The sequence below is a fragment of the Hyposmocoma kahamanoa genome, unplaced genomic scaffold (genome assembly GCF_003589595.1).
Source record: "Hyposmocoma kahamanoa isolate Upper Pololo Valley unplaced genomic scaffold, ASM358959v1 65, whole genome shotgun sequence".
NCBI lineage: Eukaryota > Metazoa > Arthropoda > Insecta > Lepidoptera > Cosmopterigidae > Hyposmocoma > Hyposmocoma kahamanoa.
Genome location: NW_020653853.1, coordinates 8,119,267 through 8,136,693, shown reverse-complemented (window position 1 = coordinate 8,136,693; position 17,427 = coordinate 8,119,267). Strand labels below are relative to the sequence as shown.

The window sequence follows — 17,427 nt, the reverse complement described above, 5'->3', positions numbered from 1 at the left end:
AATAAATCGGGAAATGAAAATAAATTTTGGATATGCGTAAGCCATAGTAGCACAGTCATTAAAAGCTTATGAGATTTACGAAATAGCATGATAATTCCATCGTTAAATTCAGACTTGAGCTCGTGTGTATATAATCCACGTGATTGTGAGTATTTCCGAGTCATTCATGAATCACTATAACTCACCACAACAAGCGTTTTGGTATTCAGGAAGAGTAATTAGCTGTAAATCTTCAATGTTCCTGGTTACGATGAAAATCATAGCGCTGTGGTATGTAATGTGGTATGTAAGTACCTTAAGTGTTTACACACATCAAAATGTTTCTAAATGTGATTCCAATTTTAGAAACTGATAGGTGTAGGTAATATTTGAGTTATAGAGGTTTTATTACTGGTTTTTTGTTTTAATTTTTTATAATCTATAAGAACCACGTAATTTTAGCAAAATTACTATGTTCTAACGGAAGTTGCAGGGGCACGTAAAAACATTTTTCTACAATATTCAAAAACCAACGCCAGAAAATATATCATTAACATGTCGGTGCAGAGAGAATAATGTAAAATATGACCTAATTTCGTCGTCTGCGCAATATTTCAGTGCAGAATTATCGTCACGCTGTAAAACTCATGGAGTCAGAATACGTAAATAAATACGCAAACGTTTCTGTCATTGTACACGAACGCGGGAACACAAAAATTATAGCCGATCACCGGCATTCTATATCTGCGTCGGCGCCGCCCGCCTTATAACCCGTTTCACGCGCCAGTGGTCGCCAATCGAAACAGTTCAAGAAACAAATTGTTTTCAATACAATCTCTAAAGAAAATTATAATATGTTTTGGGATTGTGATAAAAAAAAACGATATTTCAGTGAAATTTATATAAATTACCACAAGTTTATATAGTTTATATAGTAGTAGTTAGTTGAAGTTCAAATGCCTAGATTCTATTATTATTGTAGAAATAATAAGAATTATGTTAATAGGGATCAATTGTATTATTTTAAAAAAATGGATTAGTTTTTTTTAAACCTATTAACTAAAAATGTTTGGAACAACTGTAAAGAAATCTTTCGTATCGGTTAAGTGGTGTGACCAAGCAATTTTCCAAGAATTGTTTCGGCCGCTTCGAAGGGAATTTCCTGTTCTTAATCAAGAAAGTATTAGTCCGAGTCACGGTCTCTTTCTGGATTGCTTTAATCTCAACTCGTGTAACGCGTTTGATTTCAAATGCCATTTTGACAAAATGTCTTAAGAATTCGGTATCGAGACCGAAAGCAATAAATTTACTTGTTTGACTAGGATAGAGTAGGATGTAACATAGTGAATTGTAAATTAACAATTCCTATGGGTCTATATTTACTCAACGTTCAAGTATTGATCAAAACTATGTTTGATGTTATACTTGTCTTTTTTCTTTTTGTGTACATGATTATTTCTTGGTAACATTAAAATGACATGCGCATTTAACGTTAATAAATCAAACAAGCAAGACTCAATGAACAAAAAAAAAATGTTTGTATTGTTTTTGTTATTTAAGTAAAGTGTCAACTGTAACAAAAGAGACTTAACAGCATTTTAGGATTTTTCTTACACCTGCTTCTCAATTCACACAAACTATAAATACGTCACCACGTTTTGGTTAGAAGAAGACAGTAGATTTTTACTTATTTTCGTAATCCTGCTTCCTACTCTGTGAAGATCTATAAATAAGGGTGCCAAACCGACGTAAATTCCAGTGTAACGACACTCGCACTCGGATTCAGTTCTTGTTACCACTGCCAACCCCATAGAAACACCATGGTGAGGATTATCTTTATTCCGAATGTTGTCAAGTGTGAAATAAAGTGATTTTCAAAAGTGATACAAAGTCTGTGAATATGGAAGGATATTGTGTTTTGTGTTAATAAAAGTGAAAATTCGAAATGTAAAATTAAGTTAAAATATTGGTCCTGATAAGGAATTAATTACTGGTCTTGGATTTCGAGAAAACAATTTGGCAATCATCTGGTTAACATCTCGCAATCGACTCTTTCTTCTAACTTACTGTTTTTTAAGTATATATTAACTTTTCTATTTTTATTTAGGACACGGATGACGACCAGAAGATGGCAATGCTCCGCAAAGCCTTCCAAATGTTTGACACTACGAAGTGTGGCTACATCGACGTCCTCAAGATCTCAACAATCCTTAACACCATGGGCCAGCTTTTCGATGATTCTGAACTCCAGGCCCTCATTAGTGAAAATGACCCAGAAGGTATTAAACTGATTCCTTTTTTTTAATTGAGCTGTTTTCTCTGGCGGATGTTGTCGTCTTTTCCTTTTATGTTAGCATCACCCATATATTAATTTTGTACATTTATGAATATACAGATATGTTGTACAAGAGACTAAAGCGCTACTAGTTTGAATATTCTTAGTTAATAGTAACGAAAACTGCAGCGCTTGCAATTGAAACAATTTTTGCAACCTCTGTCGACCTAGTTGATTCACCAATCACACGTCATCGCGATGCGACACCTTATCATCCTATTAAGCTTATTCCGCGTTACTGGCACCGCTCACTCATCGCAAATTTGCATCTGGCATTATCCAATTTCTTTCAACTGCATCCGATTATTCTATTCAGTCAGCCTGCAGTAGACAGCACTCATTCAATTATCTGCTGTCAAATTATTTCCCGTCGTATACTCTGTAAGTAAATAGGATCTAACAAAGCACACCGCAAAAATTCTTAAACTACGACGTCTATTTGTTATATCCCTAAATTTGGAGAAGAATTATGTATCTACCATAATTTCATTGACAATGCCAAATCTTTTCTAACACCCTTGGCACTCGGCCATAAACGTTGATATCGCGTAATAAATGACAGCATTCTATTGAAAGTTGTTCTATGATGATTAACATTATTAATCATAAACCATCGGTAACATATTGTCGAATTCCTTGTCTTCCGTAGCTTCGATTACTACAAATACTAAAAGCTTTTATTTGTTTTTACTGACGAAATATTGAACCCTAAATTCTGAGTCTTTGGTGTTACTTACTTTCATATCAGTATCTGCCTGCTAGTTTTCTATATTAGGATAAGAAACTTAGTTCGCGCTCGTTCAACGCGTAATTATACTTCAAATATCCCTGAAAATTGTTAAATATTCTCGAATAGGTTTGTTTTTAAAATATGATCCTAAATTTTACTGGAGACGAAATGAATCACAAAAATCAAGCTAACCTCATGTGTCGCGTTGAAATATCCAGAATATTTTTATAGACACGGCCACTCTAATGAGGTTATTTCCGTGCGAGTGTCTCCTCGGAATTCCTTTTCCTTCGATCGACTCGACTCTAGCCTTGCTCTGCTTGTTTATGTTGTAATCGTCGAAAGACGTACCTATTTTTCATACGAAATACTCTAATGTTTTTAACCTAGTTATGTGTTACTCGTTTTTTTTATGTGTTCGATAATTGAAGAGTTTATTTTTGATTTAGGGATTTAAAAATGTTAGATTTACTTTGCAACCGAAACATCAGGGAGATAACAGTTATAAATGTTTTTTTAGAATGTTACAATGTTACTTTTTCATCATTCAGTTACAAAAGCATTACATATTATAAATACGTGTTTTTCGTCACTTCAGGTTCCGGCAAGATTAACTTTGACGGATTTTGCAACATCGCCTCCCACTTCCTTGAAGAGGAGGACGCTGAAGCTATGCAACAGGAACTGAAGGAAGCTTTCCGGTAAAGTTTACAAAATGTTTTACTCTATATAATAGCAATGTGTAAATCGCACTATTTTTTTTTCCCACCCGGCTTCGGCAAGTTAAATTACAATATGTGTAACAATAGCGTAACAACACGGCGGTAAAATATATAAGTTAATTAATCATGATTATAATTATTAATACAAAGTTGGAACACAAAGAAAGATTCCTTCGACCAGGCTGGATTCAAACCAGCGACCTTGCCATACCGTGGCTGACAGCTCTTGCTGTTCCATCTTTGTATTAGCAACTACAAGAAACTAGTGAAGTAATTTCACGAAACTAATTGAATTTCACTATAATATAAAACATCATGATATTCAATGAACTTAATATTAAAATTATGTTTATTTCGTCGGTGTGTTCTAGACAGGGCGCAAGCGCCATTTGAAAAAACTTTTCAAGGGTGCATAATTTAGTAGTAGTTAACACGACTGTTTTAAAATATTTACATCCTGTTTTAAAATCTAATATTTTTTAAACTTAAACAAATCCAAAACTGAATTTAAAACAGAAGGTAAATACTTAAAAACACTCGTGAATAACTAAAACATGCTCACCTGAATTTTTTTTCCAAAATAACGCTATCACACTTTCTACAAAACACAGATGATTTGTAATTCAATTTTTTCGTCTCCAGGTTGTACGATCGTGAAGGCAACGGCTATATTACTACCTCGACCCTGAAAGAGATCTTAGCCGCTCTTGATGACAAGCTGAGCAACGCTGACCTGGACGGCATCATCGCTGAAATTGATACCGACGGCTCTGGTACCGTCGACTTCGATGGTAATTTATTTTACTTTGTAATAGAATTAATACTTTTCATAGATAGTTACGATGTCGAAGCACGCATTTGAAACTATAACGTGTATGAAGAAGGTTAGTAGCAGTAGAGCTCCTTGTGAACGAGTTCGTCCAGGGTAGTACTGCCACCTTACCTATTTCTGCCGCCAAGCAGTAAAGTCAGCATTACTGTGTTCCGGTTTTGAAGGGTAAGGGTGTTGGTGAAATTACAGGCACATGGGACTTGTCAACTTATGTCTCAGGGTGACGGGCGCAGTTGTAGTGCCCCTCACAGATCTTTGCAATTTATAGCTCTGAGTGACACTGTAACTGTTACGGACAGGCGTCTAGCTTACCATCACGCGCACGACTTGTTCGTCCAATGTTGATGTTATAAAAGAAGGAAAAGTGTCAATTATTAACATAATTATAACAGCTCTTGGCAATATATTTTTTCTTAAATATAAATATCAATAAAAACAGGTAAAATAACTTCTGTGTTAAAAGTTTATTACGAACTTTTAACACAGAAGTTATTTCAAAAGCAATTCCGTTTTATGAGTGTTTATGAATGTGTGTACGTTATTATTATTATCTACAGCCCTAACTAATAACGATCTAAGACAACTTTCTCTTTCTTTTCAGAATTCATGGAGATGATGACTGGAGACTAAGCTTATCGTCTAAATTTCCATAGTATTAATTCATTATTGTTACGTTTAGAACTTTTATATTGTAAATTTTTAAGAGTACAAAAACAGTATATGCGGTATTAGCATGATTGTTAGAGAAACTATTCACATTGTTTGAATCTATCGTATAGGTAAGCAATTTCGGTATTGCATTTTATTTTTAACCTACAGACTGTAGGCCAAACATCTTTGGTATGTGTTCCAAGGAACTATTTGCCAGAATAATTTGCGTGTAACGAATAATATAAACAATTATATGCTAATATTTATAACGCATTAAATTTATTTATATATTTGAAACTCTACGTAATAGTATTATATAGTATAGAATATAAAATATTATTTACAACATCGTAATGTTGGTATTTATTTCTAACCCATAAACTTTCATTATAGAGACACTTTGTACTAATAAAGATTCATTTACTGCCGCCGTTGCCGAATACCGGACTGTCACGCAGAGGTTCTAGGTTCGTTTCCCGGGCCAGGAGAAATATTAGTATAGCCTACATTTATTTCTGTAGTGAGTTTGGGTGTCATTTGTGGTTGTCTGTGTGTGTGTGTCCATGACACCCGCGACACAGGGTTTCCCTAGTGCGGGGCTATGTTGAATGTGTGCGTTATTATTATATTATTATTAAAGATAAAACAGAAAGCTTAAATTTATTCGTCATGGTTCACAAAAAGCTTTCAAATCTCCAGTCACATTGACGAACGTACCTGCGCATTTAAATTGCACCTAAATTGGGAAATATACATTTTTTATGTTTAAGTTGATACAACATGCAATGCACTTTTTCAGACATTGAAAACACCTATAGTAACAGTATAGCACCTTGTGAACGAGTTCGTCCAGGGAAGTACCTTACCTATTCGTGCCAGCAAACAGTAATGTGAGCATTAATGAGTTTTGGTTCTAAATGGTAAGGATGCTGGTGAAATTTTAAGCATATGGGATTTGTGAACTTATGTCCCAAAATGAAGGGTGCAGTGGTGATGCCCCTCAAATATTTGTGATTTAAAGGTCTGAGTGGTAGTGCAACTGTTATGGGCATGCGTGTCGCTTACCACCAGGCTTAGGACTTGTCCGTCATGTCAATTGGTACTATAAAAAACTGTTAACATTACCTGAGACGTGGGCAGGTACTGTAGAGTATGTTATGGAATATGTTATGGAAAACTTTTGTAATTCGATCAGCACTAAACTTGGTGTAATAAGTTCAGTGTAATAATAATTTCAGGAGAGAAGTTCGAAAATAAAAAATCAAAGTCAAAGTCAAAGATCATTTATTCCATAGGTAAAATAAATTTACACTTGAAAACGTCACATTTACATGACATTGCATTAACCTACTGCTCGTTCACTACGCTGATTTCCCTGAGAAGAACGAGCAAGAAACTCTAGGGATTACTCTTTTCAAATATACTTAAATACTATGGAATACACTTAGAATCAAATTTGTGTGGATTCTGGAGCCGTGTCGTCTTTCCATACATCTTTATCTAACACGCAGTCTTCAATTTTGTAATAAAGCTTTTCAATCAAAATATTTTTAACGTAGTTTTTAAACTTAGGAAATTATAATCTTAATATATGCTCCGGAATCTTATTGTAAAAACGTATACAGTCCCCATAAAAGAGTCGTTTACCTTGGTTACACGAAATCGTGGTACCATGAGTTTGGACTGAGCTCTAAGGTTAATATTATGGATATCTTCTTTCTTATTGAAATTTTTACGGGCATATAAAATATTTGAGTAAATGTACTGTGATGCCACAGTCATGATACCAGTCTCCTTAAACTTTTCTCTGAGAGAAACCCGAGAGCCTAGACGGTACACAGAACGAATCGCTCATTTTTGCAATACAAATATGGTTTGAATATCTGCCGCTTTACCCCACATGAGAATCCCGTAGGACATTTTACTATGGAAGTAACTAAAGTAAGCTAGTCTAGCAGTACTAACATCGGTAGCTCACGTATTCTGCGAACTGGCCAGGGAAGATATTTGTGGAAACCACTGAAGTTTACTATCGAAGGTCATTCTCAAGAAGACTGCTTTATTAACAAGGTCTAAATTTTCTCCGTTTATTTCTATGCTTGGACTAGTCGATTTTACGTTAAGTAATTCAAATTTAACACATTTTGTCTTCTTGGCATTAAGCAATAATTGTTAGCATTAAAACCAATAAACTACCTTAGAGAGGGTATCATTAATGTAGTTATAATTATTGTCATGTCTGTCTTTTTTAAAAATCAAGTATGTGTCGTCAGCAAACAATACTATTTCGCAATGGTCCTTAACAAAGAATGGCAGATCATTAATATAAATCAGAAGTAAGAAAGGTCCAAGTATTGAGCCCTGCGGAACACCCATTTTTACCGGAGAACCCAAAGAAGTCACTCCATTTATGTCAACTTTCTGTATTCTATCGTTGAGATATGACGAGACAAGTTCCGACGCTTTGCCATTAACACCGTAATATTCTATCTTCCTAATAAGATTACTCTTACTATGTTACTATGGTCAACGCAATCAAATGCCTTTGAGTTGTGGGAGCTCGTATATCGGTCAGACTACAAACAATTGTCGATCGTATGAAGTAACACATCCGAGCAGTAAAAAACAATGATGCACATAAGTCGGCTATAGCACAACATCTCACATAGACTGACACTAACCACTGGATCGAGTTGCATAGCCCCCAGGTACTCTCGACAGAACGTCACTACATAGCACGGTTGATACGAGAAGCCATCGAGATCACGAACTACAAAACATTTAACCGTGATGATGATTTTAAACTGTCCAGTTCATGGAGTCCTTAGTGCGTGCAGTAATAAAAACAAAAACACCTCGAATTCAGTTTCGCGTGTGGATACAGTGAGTGTGGTTTGTGTGAAAAAAGTGAGTGACAATGGTCACAACAAATCGCGATGAAGTCGTCGACAGCGCAAGAGGGTAGACAGATATGTCTGCTCTTAAAGCTGTCATCTGCCGCCGTCCAGTCAACCCGTGACCATGAAGCGTGCAACCGTTCCGAAATATCGGGAAATTAAAAAGAAGTCATACCGTGGTAAGAAACCTGATACTAGTGATAATCATTTAGTGAATAACCACGAAAGTCTTAAAATCTAATTGCTTTTGAGAGTCACAGAAACACCAATAGCGCTCTGGGTTTCCCAAGCATCAAAGATGTGTTTTAGTAATGCTACCCCCGCATCGCTAGTCGATCTACCACTAGTAAACTCGTATTGTTCACTATGAAAAATATGATTCCTACCGAAATAGGACAGTAATTGAGTCAGCATAACCTTTTCGAATATTTTACTTGAATCTGGTAAAATTGAAATGGACCTATTGTTGCTAGGATCAACTTTCGCACCACTTTTGAATAAGGGAATAACCTTGCTGTATTTTTTTTTATATCGGGAAAAACACCTTCATCAACGCACCTGTTGAAAGCTACAACTAAATGTGGGGAAATTCGATCAATAACTGAGTCTATAACTTTTGTTAATATGCCCCAGAGACCTTCAGTTTGTTCAACATGTATAGATTTAAAGGCTTTTATAATGTCTTGTGGATTAACATGACGCAAATTAAATAAACTGCCACAAACGTCAACATTTTCCTTTAGAAGATCAATAACAAGAGAAGGGGAGGAATTTGAATGATGATTCTGTAGTGTTCTTAGCAGTTTCTGAAAAGAACTATTCAAAAGCTTGGGCTACCTTGTCTTTAGATTTTATAAGTTCGCCGTTTAATTCTAAAAAAATAACAAGACATTTATTAATCCACAAAACACATATTGGTCATTCTTAGACTAGCGTTCACCCAATTTACGTGACAATTTTAATAGAAATAAAACTAGAAACCATTTATTGCAACTCCACATTACAAAAAAAGGCACAAAAAAACTAATGTAAATAAAAACAGGTATAAAACAAAAAACAGCAACGTAACAACATTTAAACAACAAATTACATAATATTATACCGACATGTATGCGGCTGTGGTGTATGCAAAAGGATTCAGCTAAAGTCACAACCAAGACAAAGCTGTGACGCTGGTTTTCAGTGGACTCTAGCCGAGTGGACTCTAGCCGAGTGGACATATACAATATTTTTATTATTTAGTATTCGATTTTTTATCATGCATTTATATTATTTAATGTGCGAGTATTGTATCGTGAAATATTATTTAATAATTTTACAATATTGAACTAGAATATTTAAATAATACAAATAGCCAGGGAAATTTGATTCGAGAATGACCGATAAACGATAATATAAGCGAACAATTAAAAATTAAAAACAGTAATGTGAACAAGACGAATGAAGAGCCAGCGTCCCTGACTTTCAGTCTTGACCTACAGCTATTCGTTTGCTGCATCAGACCGGCAAGCGATGTGTACACTTAACACCAACTAATTAATAAAAATTCATACGCTGTCTATGTTGCACTATTGGTGCACTTGGTGCAACGGGCTGGTATCCGCAACTCGACGACAAAGCGCCTATTTTGCGTGTGGTTATGTTGCACTATATGTAAAACGGTATAAAAATTGTACTAAAAAAATTGAAAATTTTATTTATTGTTGCTTGGTGATTTAACCACGAACGATTCCTACTCGTATTTACACATTTTTTTAAAGACTCTACAAACGAAATTATTAGACGACTTTTAATTTTTTTCACCTCAGTAGTTTCATGTAGTTCGTTATTATTTTTATAACTATAGTATAAAAACAATACATATTTTTATATCCTGGTTTTTATAACTTTCGTGTGATAAAGGCACTTTTACGTATGATACGCTTAGACTATGATCACGAAATTTTGACTCTTACCTAAGTAAACGTGACGCAGAATTACGACACATGTTACAGTATCGGAGCCAAATTTTAATAACTCGAATGCCTACGACAGTTTACGTCCATTCTATTTGTAGTTTGTCTCCATAAACTACGAAACACTCATAAAACGAACATTCCTCGTAAAATATTCCCAGTAGCAAATATCAGAAGTACCAAAACGTAAACAAACCCTTCCCCTACTACCTACTCACTGCCTCTGTGGCTTCAACTGCCTTCCAGGCCGGGAAAAATATTTATGTGGCCTACATTTATACTACGTACTACATATTTCGGTGCTGGTGAAATTACAGTACATGGGACTTATCAACTTATGTCTTAAGTGACAGGCGCAGTAACAGTCCCATCAGATCTTTGCAATTTAAAGCTCCGAGTGGCTCAACGGATAAGGATGCTTTGGTGAGTATCGCGTGGCGGGTCGGGAAGCAACTCCTGTCTGCCACGTATGCCGTACACCCGCGGCACACTCTGGCAGAATATGCCACTTGGGGCCCTCAGCGGCACTCCCTGACTGCCATAGTGGGAGATCTCTCGCTGCCAACAATCGTAGGCGCAATGCTCGACAACGTTTGTTTATGTAAGTGGCCAGTTCCGGAAACTTATAATGCGCCCTAAGTACTTAACTAAACATAGTCCTACAAAACTGTATATCATCTGCTTAAAGGTAAGTGGCATTTTCCACAAAAAATTCAGTTGTAAGAAATTCACCATATTTCTGTAGATAAAAGTCTTATTAAATTTAGAAAGATTTAAGAAAAATTTAGAAAATTTAGAGTGATGTTCTTACCATAGCTATATAAATTAAAGAATTTTTGTGGAAAATGTCACTTATGTTGTTTTACCATCAAACATCAAACATCATACAGTTTGACTAAAGGATAGAAGCGACTAAAAGTTACAAACTGACACTCAATGTGGTTAAAAATATTTAAATAATAAAGTGTTTTTCAACAGAACTTTGTTTTGTAAATCAAAATAAAACAATAAATTTTGATGACAATGATTCAAATTTTTACTGTATTATAAAAGGTAGTATTTAACCGCTCACCATCATCAAAAGAAAATTAATTTAGCATTATGTACTAAAATTAATGCATAACATTTTATCGCAATGCATACCTAACATCTAAATACATATCCAATATTTCTGGCGTACAACACACGTATGACCTCAAATTTATGAGGAAAAAACACCTATTTCACTAAAAGGTAAATTTGTCTATCGGAATCAAACACCATTTTATTTCACATAATGGTCTAATTGTACAATTTGTCTAAAACAATAAGATCAACAAAAAAAATTAAAATTGCACCCAAACATTGCAACGTCACACAGCCACCAAAACAATGAATTTATTGCAAACCAAATTTCCCGACCACATAATTTCACGAAATTCAGCCGTTAAGTGGCCAGCTCGATCATGTGATTTAATACCGCTGGATTATTTTTTTATGAGCTAATGTTAAAGACAGAGTCTATACAGAACCAATCGAATCGATTGCAGTATTAAAACTCAAAATTAGTGAAGTGATTAACGAAATAGACCATTTTGTCAAAAAGTGATTAAAAACTTTGATGAAAGAATGGATATGTGTAACTGTGGTCGTGGTGGATATTTATCAGATATCATTTTTCATTCATAATTGCCAAACATTTTTTTTTTAAACAATAAATATTTTAATCGTTGTCATCTAAATGTATTGTTTTATTTTGATTTACAAAAGAACATTCGTGTAGAAAAACCCTATATAAGTACTAACTATATAAAAAATTAGTGAAATAATGTCCTTGAAACATTTGTTAACTTTACATTTTTTATTTTCATGTTCAATTCAATTCATTTCATCATAACCTCTGTGTAAGCTATTTAATATACATATGTATGGAACACGTTTCTTTAAGATTCATTTTTCAATATATTCAAGGTTCAACATTTATTCATATTTTTTCCCAAACTATGTATGTATATACGAAAGAGATGGCGATACTCTTTTTTACTAAATCAAAAACGTTACGTATGTTGAAGTAGTCATACGTGAGTACATTCCTCCACTTCAAATTAATTTGAGTCTTAGACGTCCTTAACATTATTTTATCCTCCTTTCAGAGACAACTCTCCTCCAACGGTATTTCAATATCCATCAACTACGCTCAGAGAACCATTGTACCTACTGGTTTTTTCGTTTAGACACACACATATGTATTTGGCGTAGATTTGGCGCTATTTGTTGAAATGTATAATTTCATACCACAAATTACTCCACAGCTTAAATGCGCCTCGCGATTTAATGCGCCTTGCGATAGTGTTGCAGCCACTTGAATCAGTAATTATTTCATATACTGGTTGCTATACATAACTGCAAAATAGGTATTTATTACGTGGTAGACTATGATGTAAATTCAAAAAAATTTAATTTAAAATGTACCTTGGTAGGGTACAACAACCTAATAAACAGAACTATTATCGTCGATTATCCACGACAAAAGATATTCGCCTAACATGTAAAATAAACTCACATTTACATACACATTATATTATTAATATGCATTCATATTGTTGATCAATCATTGAATGAATGAATAAATAATTAATTAATTATGAAAGGCAAGTTTCATTATAATATCAATTAAACGATCAGGCGCTAAGCCAGCTTGTGCAAAGTTATAGGTTATAGGTAGGTAGTGGGTGCAGGTTACTCGGGGTAAACGTACCTATTTATTTAGACTACCCCGGTTGTTCTCCTTAGAGACACTAGAATAGAAATTTCACTAGACCACCTTACCACTTAAATAATATCTATACCTATTCCTTGAGATACTTAAGAGCATTGTTTTCCGTTAGGATTAATAAATCCAACACAAGAAATACAACTACTTTTTTTTGCAATATAAAATATGCACATTCGCTTTATTTATTGAAACGAAGAGTAAATTAAATTGTAAAATATGTCAATAATTGCCACTTAAGCGATGATGGATACCTAGCTACTTGTAAAGTAACTACTCGATCTTATTTAGGTATATTATTACATGTCAATTCACACGAATTAAAACACGTGAAGGTATCATCATGTGGGTTATATGACTTGATCAGCCAGTTCTCATGAACACGATTAACTTTAATACGGGCTTTGGGCTAAGACAACCTTGTGCTATTTTGGATTAATTGAAATTGGCTCGCCCTCAGAACCTAAAGACAACCTAACGGAGTTATTTGCGACATTTTGTTGGGGTTACCTGTAAAGAAAGTAATTCCCCTTGTAGGTACCGTTCAGATTTCTCTTTACCTCTTGAGAATATATTTATTGTCGTTGGGGCTACTTCCCCTTGTAGGTACCGTTCAGATTTCTCTAAACTACCACTTGACAGTATATTTGTGATACCGTTCTATATTTAGTCAAACTATCATTTATAAAGTTTGTTTGCTTTTTTATTATTATTTTCCCAGTTACCGTTTGGTAAACCAAACTACCTCTCTTGTGTTGTGCTACCTCAACAGTTGTTGGACCTCAATATTTGTTAGACAACAGCAGCCTTTTTTGTTTATTTATTGTAATATACTTACATATATTATTATGTAAATATGCTGTATGGTTTCATACATTTTTCGGGATAACCCTGCGCACATGGCGATCTACTTTAGCCACGTGCCACACTTTTATTTACACATGTCATTTACACTCTATCTAGACGTAGTACGTTACCAACTGTTGACCGATACACTACATCACCTCATTCAACCTTTCGAACAAGCCGGTTTCCGAAAGGGTTTTAGTACCATAGACCACATATATACGCTGCGGCAGGTTTTACATAAGACCGAGGAGTATAACCGGCCACTTTGCTTAGCGTTTGTGTACTGTGAGAAGGCCTTTGATTCGATCGAGACCTGGGCGGTGCTGCAGTCTCTCCAAAGGTGCCGAGAAGACTATAGGTATGTCGAGGTGTTAAGGTACTTATACAAAAACGCCACTATATGTATAAGTCCGATTACAGGATCAGAGCTCTAATCCTATCCAACTGCAACGAAGCGTGATACAGGGAAATGTGATATCTCCAAAACTGTTTACAGCTGCGTTGGAGGATATTTTCAAGCTTCTGAACTGGAAAAGACTTGGCATCACATCAACGGCGAGTATCTAACACACCTTCAATTTGCCGACGATATAGTTCTTATGGCTGAAACCTTGGGAGACCTAAACACAATGCGCGAAGATATCAGTAGCGTTTTCCAAAAAGTGAATCTTAAGATGAACATGGACAAGACGAGATCATGTCGAATGCACATGTTGTACCCGCTCTAGTTAAAATTGGGAGCAATACACCCGAAGTTGTTGACTATTACGTATGTATACCTGGGACAGACAGTCCAGTTAGGTAACTCTAACTTTGAGAAAGAGATCTCTCGTCGAATCCAGCTCAGATGGGCAGCGTTCGGGAAACTACAAAAAATCTTCACGTGCAAATTACCTCAGTGTCCTAAGGACAAAAGTTTTTGACCAGTGTGTGTTGCCAGTGATCACATATGGATCAGAAACGTGGAACCTCACTAAGGGCCTCATAAGAAGGCTCAAGTTCACTCAGCGGGCAATGGAGAGCGCGATACTCGGTATTTCCCTACGTGATACAATCAGAAATGATGAAATCCGTAGGAAAACTAGGATAACCGACATAGCGCGAAGAATTGCTCAGCTGAACTAGCATTGGGCGGGGCACATAGCTAGGAGAACCGATGGCCGTTGAGGCGGGAAGGTTCTTCAATGGCGACCGCGCACCGGACGACGCTCAGTAAGTACCTAGGCCCCCCACCAGGTGGACCGACGATCTGGTCACGGGAAGCCGATGGATGCAGGCAGCGCAGGACTGATCGTCGTGGAGATCGTTGGAGCAGCACTATGCCTAGCAGTGGGGCTCGTATGGCTAAATGATGATAATGATTATGGGATTTGTCAAGTTGCGTCTCAGGGTGACGGGCGCAGTGGTAGTGCCCCTCAGATCTTTGCAATTTAAAGCTCTGAGTGGCACTGTAATTATCATGGACAGGCATGTAACTTACTATCAAGCGCACGACTTGTTCGTCCCGTTACTTGATGTTATAAAAAAACATTTTAATGGATGGTCAATGGCAAAAGCTTATAATATCACTACAGGTTTTTTTAAACGTAGCATAGAACCAGACCCAGATTTTGAAATGGACTTAGATTTTCAAATGGTCACGATTACAGCGAACTATTCAAGATGAAAATTCGAAAAACGATACTCTGAGTCTGAATTTTATTATGGTATGAAATATTTTACAGAAGATCTAGAACTTAACAGCTCTTACTACGCCCTGCATCTCTTGTATACATATTAGATGACCGATGGAGACTTGGAAGCAATAGATATTCGATATGCCCAAGACTATTATTTTGTACATAAGCAGCTATTAATTGGCTAGATACAATTTGGAAATGGAACAACGCACAAACAAATGTTAAATTTAACAATGGTTACAATGACCATTTTATGTCTCATTTAAGACTTAAAAATATGGAATTATTTCGCTCTAGACTACTAGTTACAAGTTTTACAATGTGACTGACTATATTTAATGTCCAGGAAGATGATCTTCAAGGTAAATTCACTCCTAATTTAAATCAAGGTAAAGGTTTTGTTAAGCAATAACGCTCTGTAAGTATTTTAAGTGTTTTCATTTGTCAGCGCCAACCTCGCTTCAAACAGCGCACTCGCGGCATTCTGCGTCAGGGTCGCACATGCCAAACATCTACGCCAAATATGTGTGCGTCTATTTTCGCTAAACGTGTGATTTATAATAACTTCTAAAGATTTGTACGGAGATACCAGACAAATAGACATCTACGGTTTTAGACGTCACATTGATGAAGAATCGTTACGCAAGTGCAATACGTAAGTGCGATCAATGCGCTTGCCGATCGCGTGCGAGTCGCAGGCCTTGCGTGAAATGTCATTACAGAGGCGCCCGCAGTGCACACACAGCCCATTCACGGCGCTTTCGCGAGATCCGTACGTACCTTTATGTTTTTTTTAAATCTCATCGTGAACACTGAATTTCGATTTCAACGTTACCTATTACAAGTTCTGCAATGTGACTATATATTTCATTATTACCAACGTAACCTCTCACTTTCTCTCTGAATCTGTATTAAGGTAAAGATTTAGTTAACCTCTCTGAAAACAATTTAAGTTTTCATTTGCCAGCGCCAACCGCGCCTCACCGAACATCTGCGCCGAACATGTGTGTGTATTTGTATATATCTTTTTTATGTGTGCATATTTACGCTAAGCGCGTGTCTTTGTTATAAAAAAACTGTGCTTTATTAACTTAATACACTTTGTGAAAATTAAAAGATTTAATGATAATTTGTAAACTCGCCATGTCATCGATTCGAAACATCCAACCTCCTACATGATGATCCATAACACGACTGCTAATCTCCATACTACAGATCGTAACTCTAAAAAAGGTCAAAATCGCGTCTTATATGTAGATGGCGCTGATCGATAGCCTGGAAGTAGTTTATATTATGTAAATGGCAGTAATTTCACTTTAATATGAAATATAAGTGGCCTGTTTTTTTTTCCTTGTAATATTATAATTTTTTTATAACATCAAGTGACGGGACGAACAAGTCGTGCACGTGATGGTAAGCTACACGCCTGTCCATAACAGTTACAGTGCCACTCAGAGCTTTAAATTGCAAAGATCTGAGAGGCACTATCACTGCGCCCGTCACCCTGAAACATAAGTTGACAGTCCCATGTGCCTGTAATTTCACCAGTTTTAAAACCGGAACACAGTAATGCTGACATTCCTGCTTGGCGGCAGAAATAGGTAAGGTGACAGTACTACCCTGGACGAACTCTTTCACAAGGAGCTCTCTACTACTACTATATATTAAAATATTAACAATGCAACAAGGGTAGATGGCGCTAATCCTAAACCAAATAAAAAATAGCCGGCAGTGTCCATAAAAATGTATGAAATAAGCGCCTATGAAATAAGTTGATCTATTTGTAATCACTAGAAATTAGAGTACCTCAGATAAATTGCAACTCGTCAATATAAAACAAATTAGTTACAAAAATAGCTATTTGGTCCTCGTCGCGACAAAGTGGACATATTGAAAATGTTAACAAATATTCCACATTTAAAAACAAACTAAACGTATTACTGACCTCTAAAGCGTGAATCACACAGAGAGCGGGTGCGGGTTTGGAGTATGACGGGTCGGGAGCGCGGTGGCGGCAGTAATTCCGTTTATTTATATGGACGACAA

At 35.9% G+C, this 17,427-nt stretch overlaps 1 protein-coding gene across 1 annotated transcript; it reads left to right on the top strand.

The window, feature by feature from the left end:
* Positions 1-1,661: 1,661 nt before the first annotated feature.
* Positions 1,662-5,567, top strand: LOC113231258 (troponin C). Its single transcript, XM_026465491.1, has 5 exons — positions 1,662-1,802; positions 2,087-2,258; positions 3,643-3,745; positions 4,409-4,557; positions 5,200-5,567. Exons 1-5 carry the CDS (start codon positions 1,800-1,802, stop codon positions 5,226-5,228), a joined length of 456 nt encoding a protein of 151 aa, XP_026321276.1. The 5' UTR covers positions 1,662-1,799; the 3' UTR covers positions 5,229-5,567.
* Positions 5,568-17,427: the final 11,860 nt, after the last annotated feature.

What these genes read in the sequence shown, in the direction of transcription:
- LOC113231258 (XM_026465491.1), top strand. An exon ending in TAGTGAAAATGACCCAGAAG is followed by an intron (nt 2,259 to 3,642) that starts GTATTAAACTGA and finishes TCGTCACTTCAG; the next exon opens with GTTCCGGCAAGATTAACTTT. An exon ending in TGGTACCGTCGACTTCGATG is followed by an intron (nt 4,558 to 5,199) that starts GTAATTTATTTT and finishes CTTTCTTTTCAG; the next exon opens with AATTCATGGAGATGATGACT.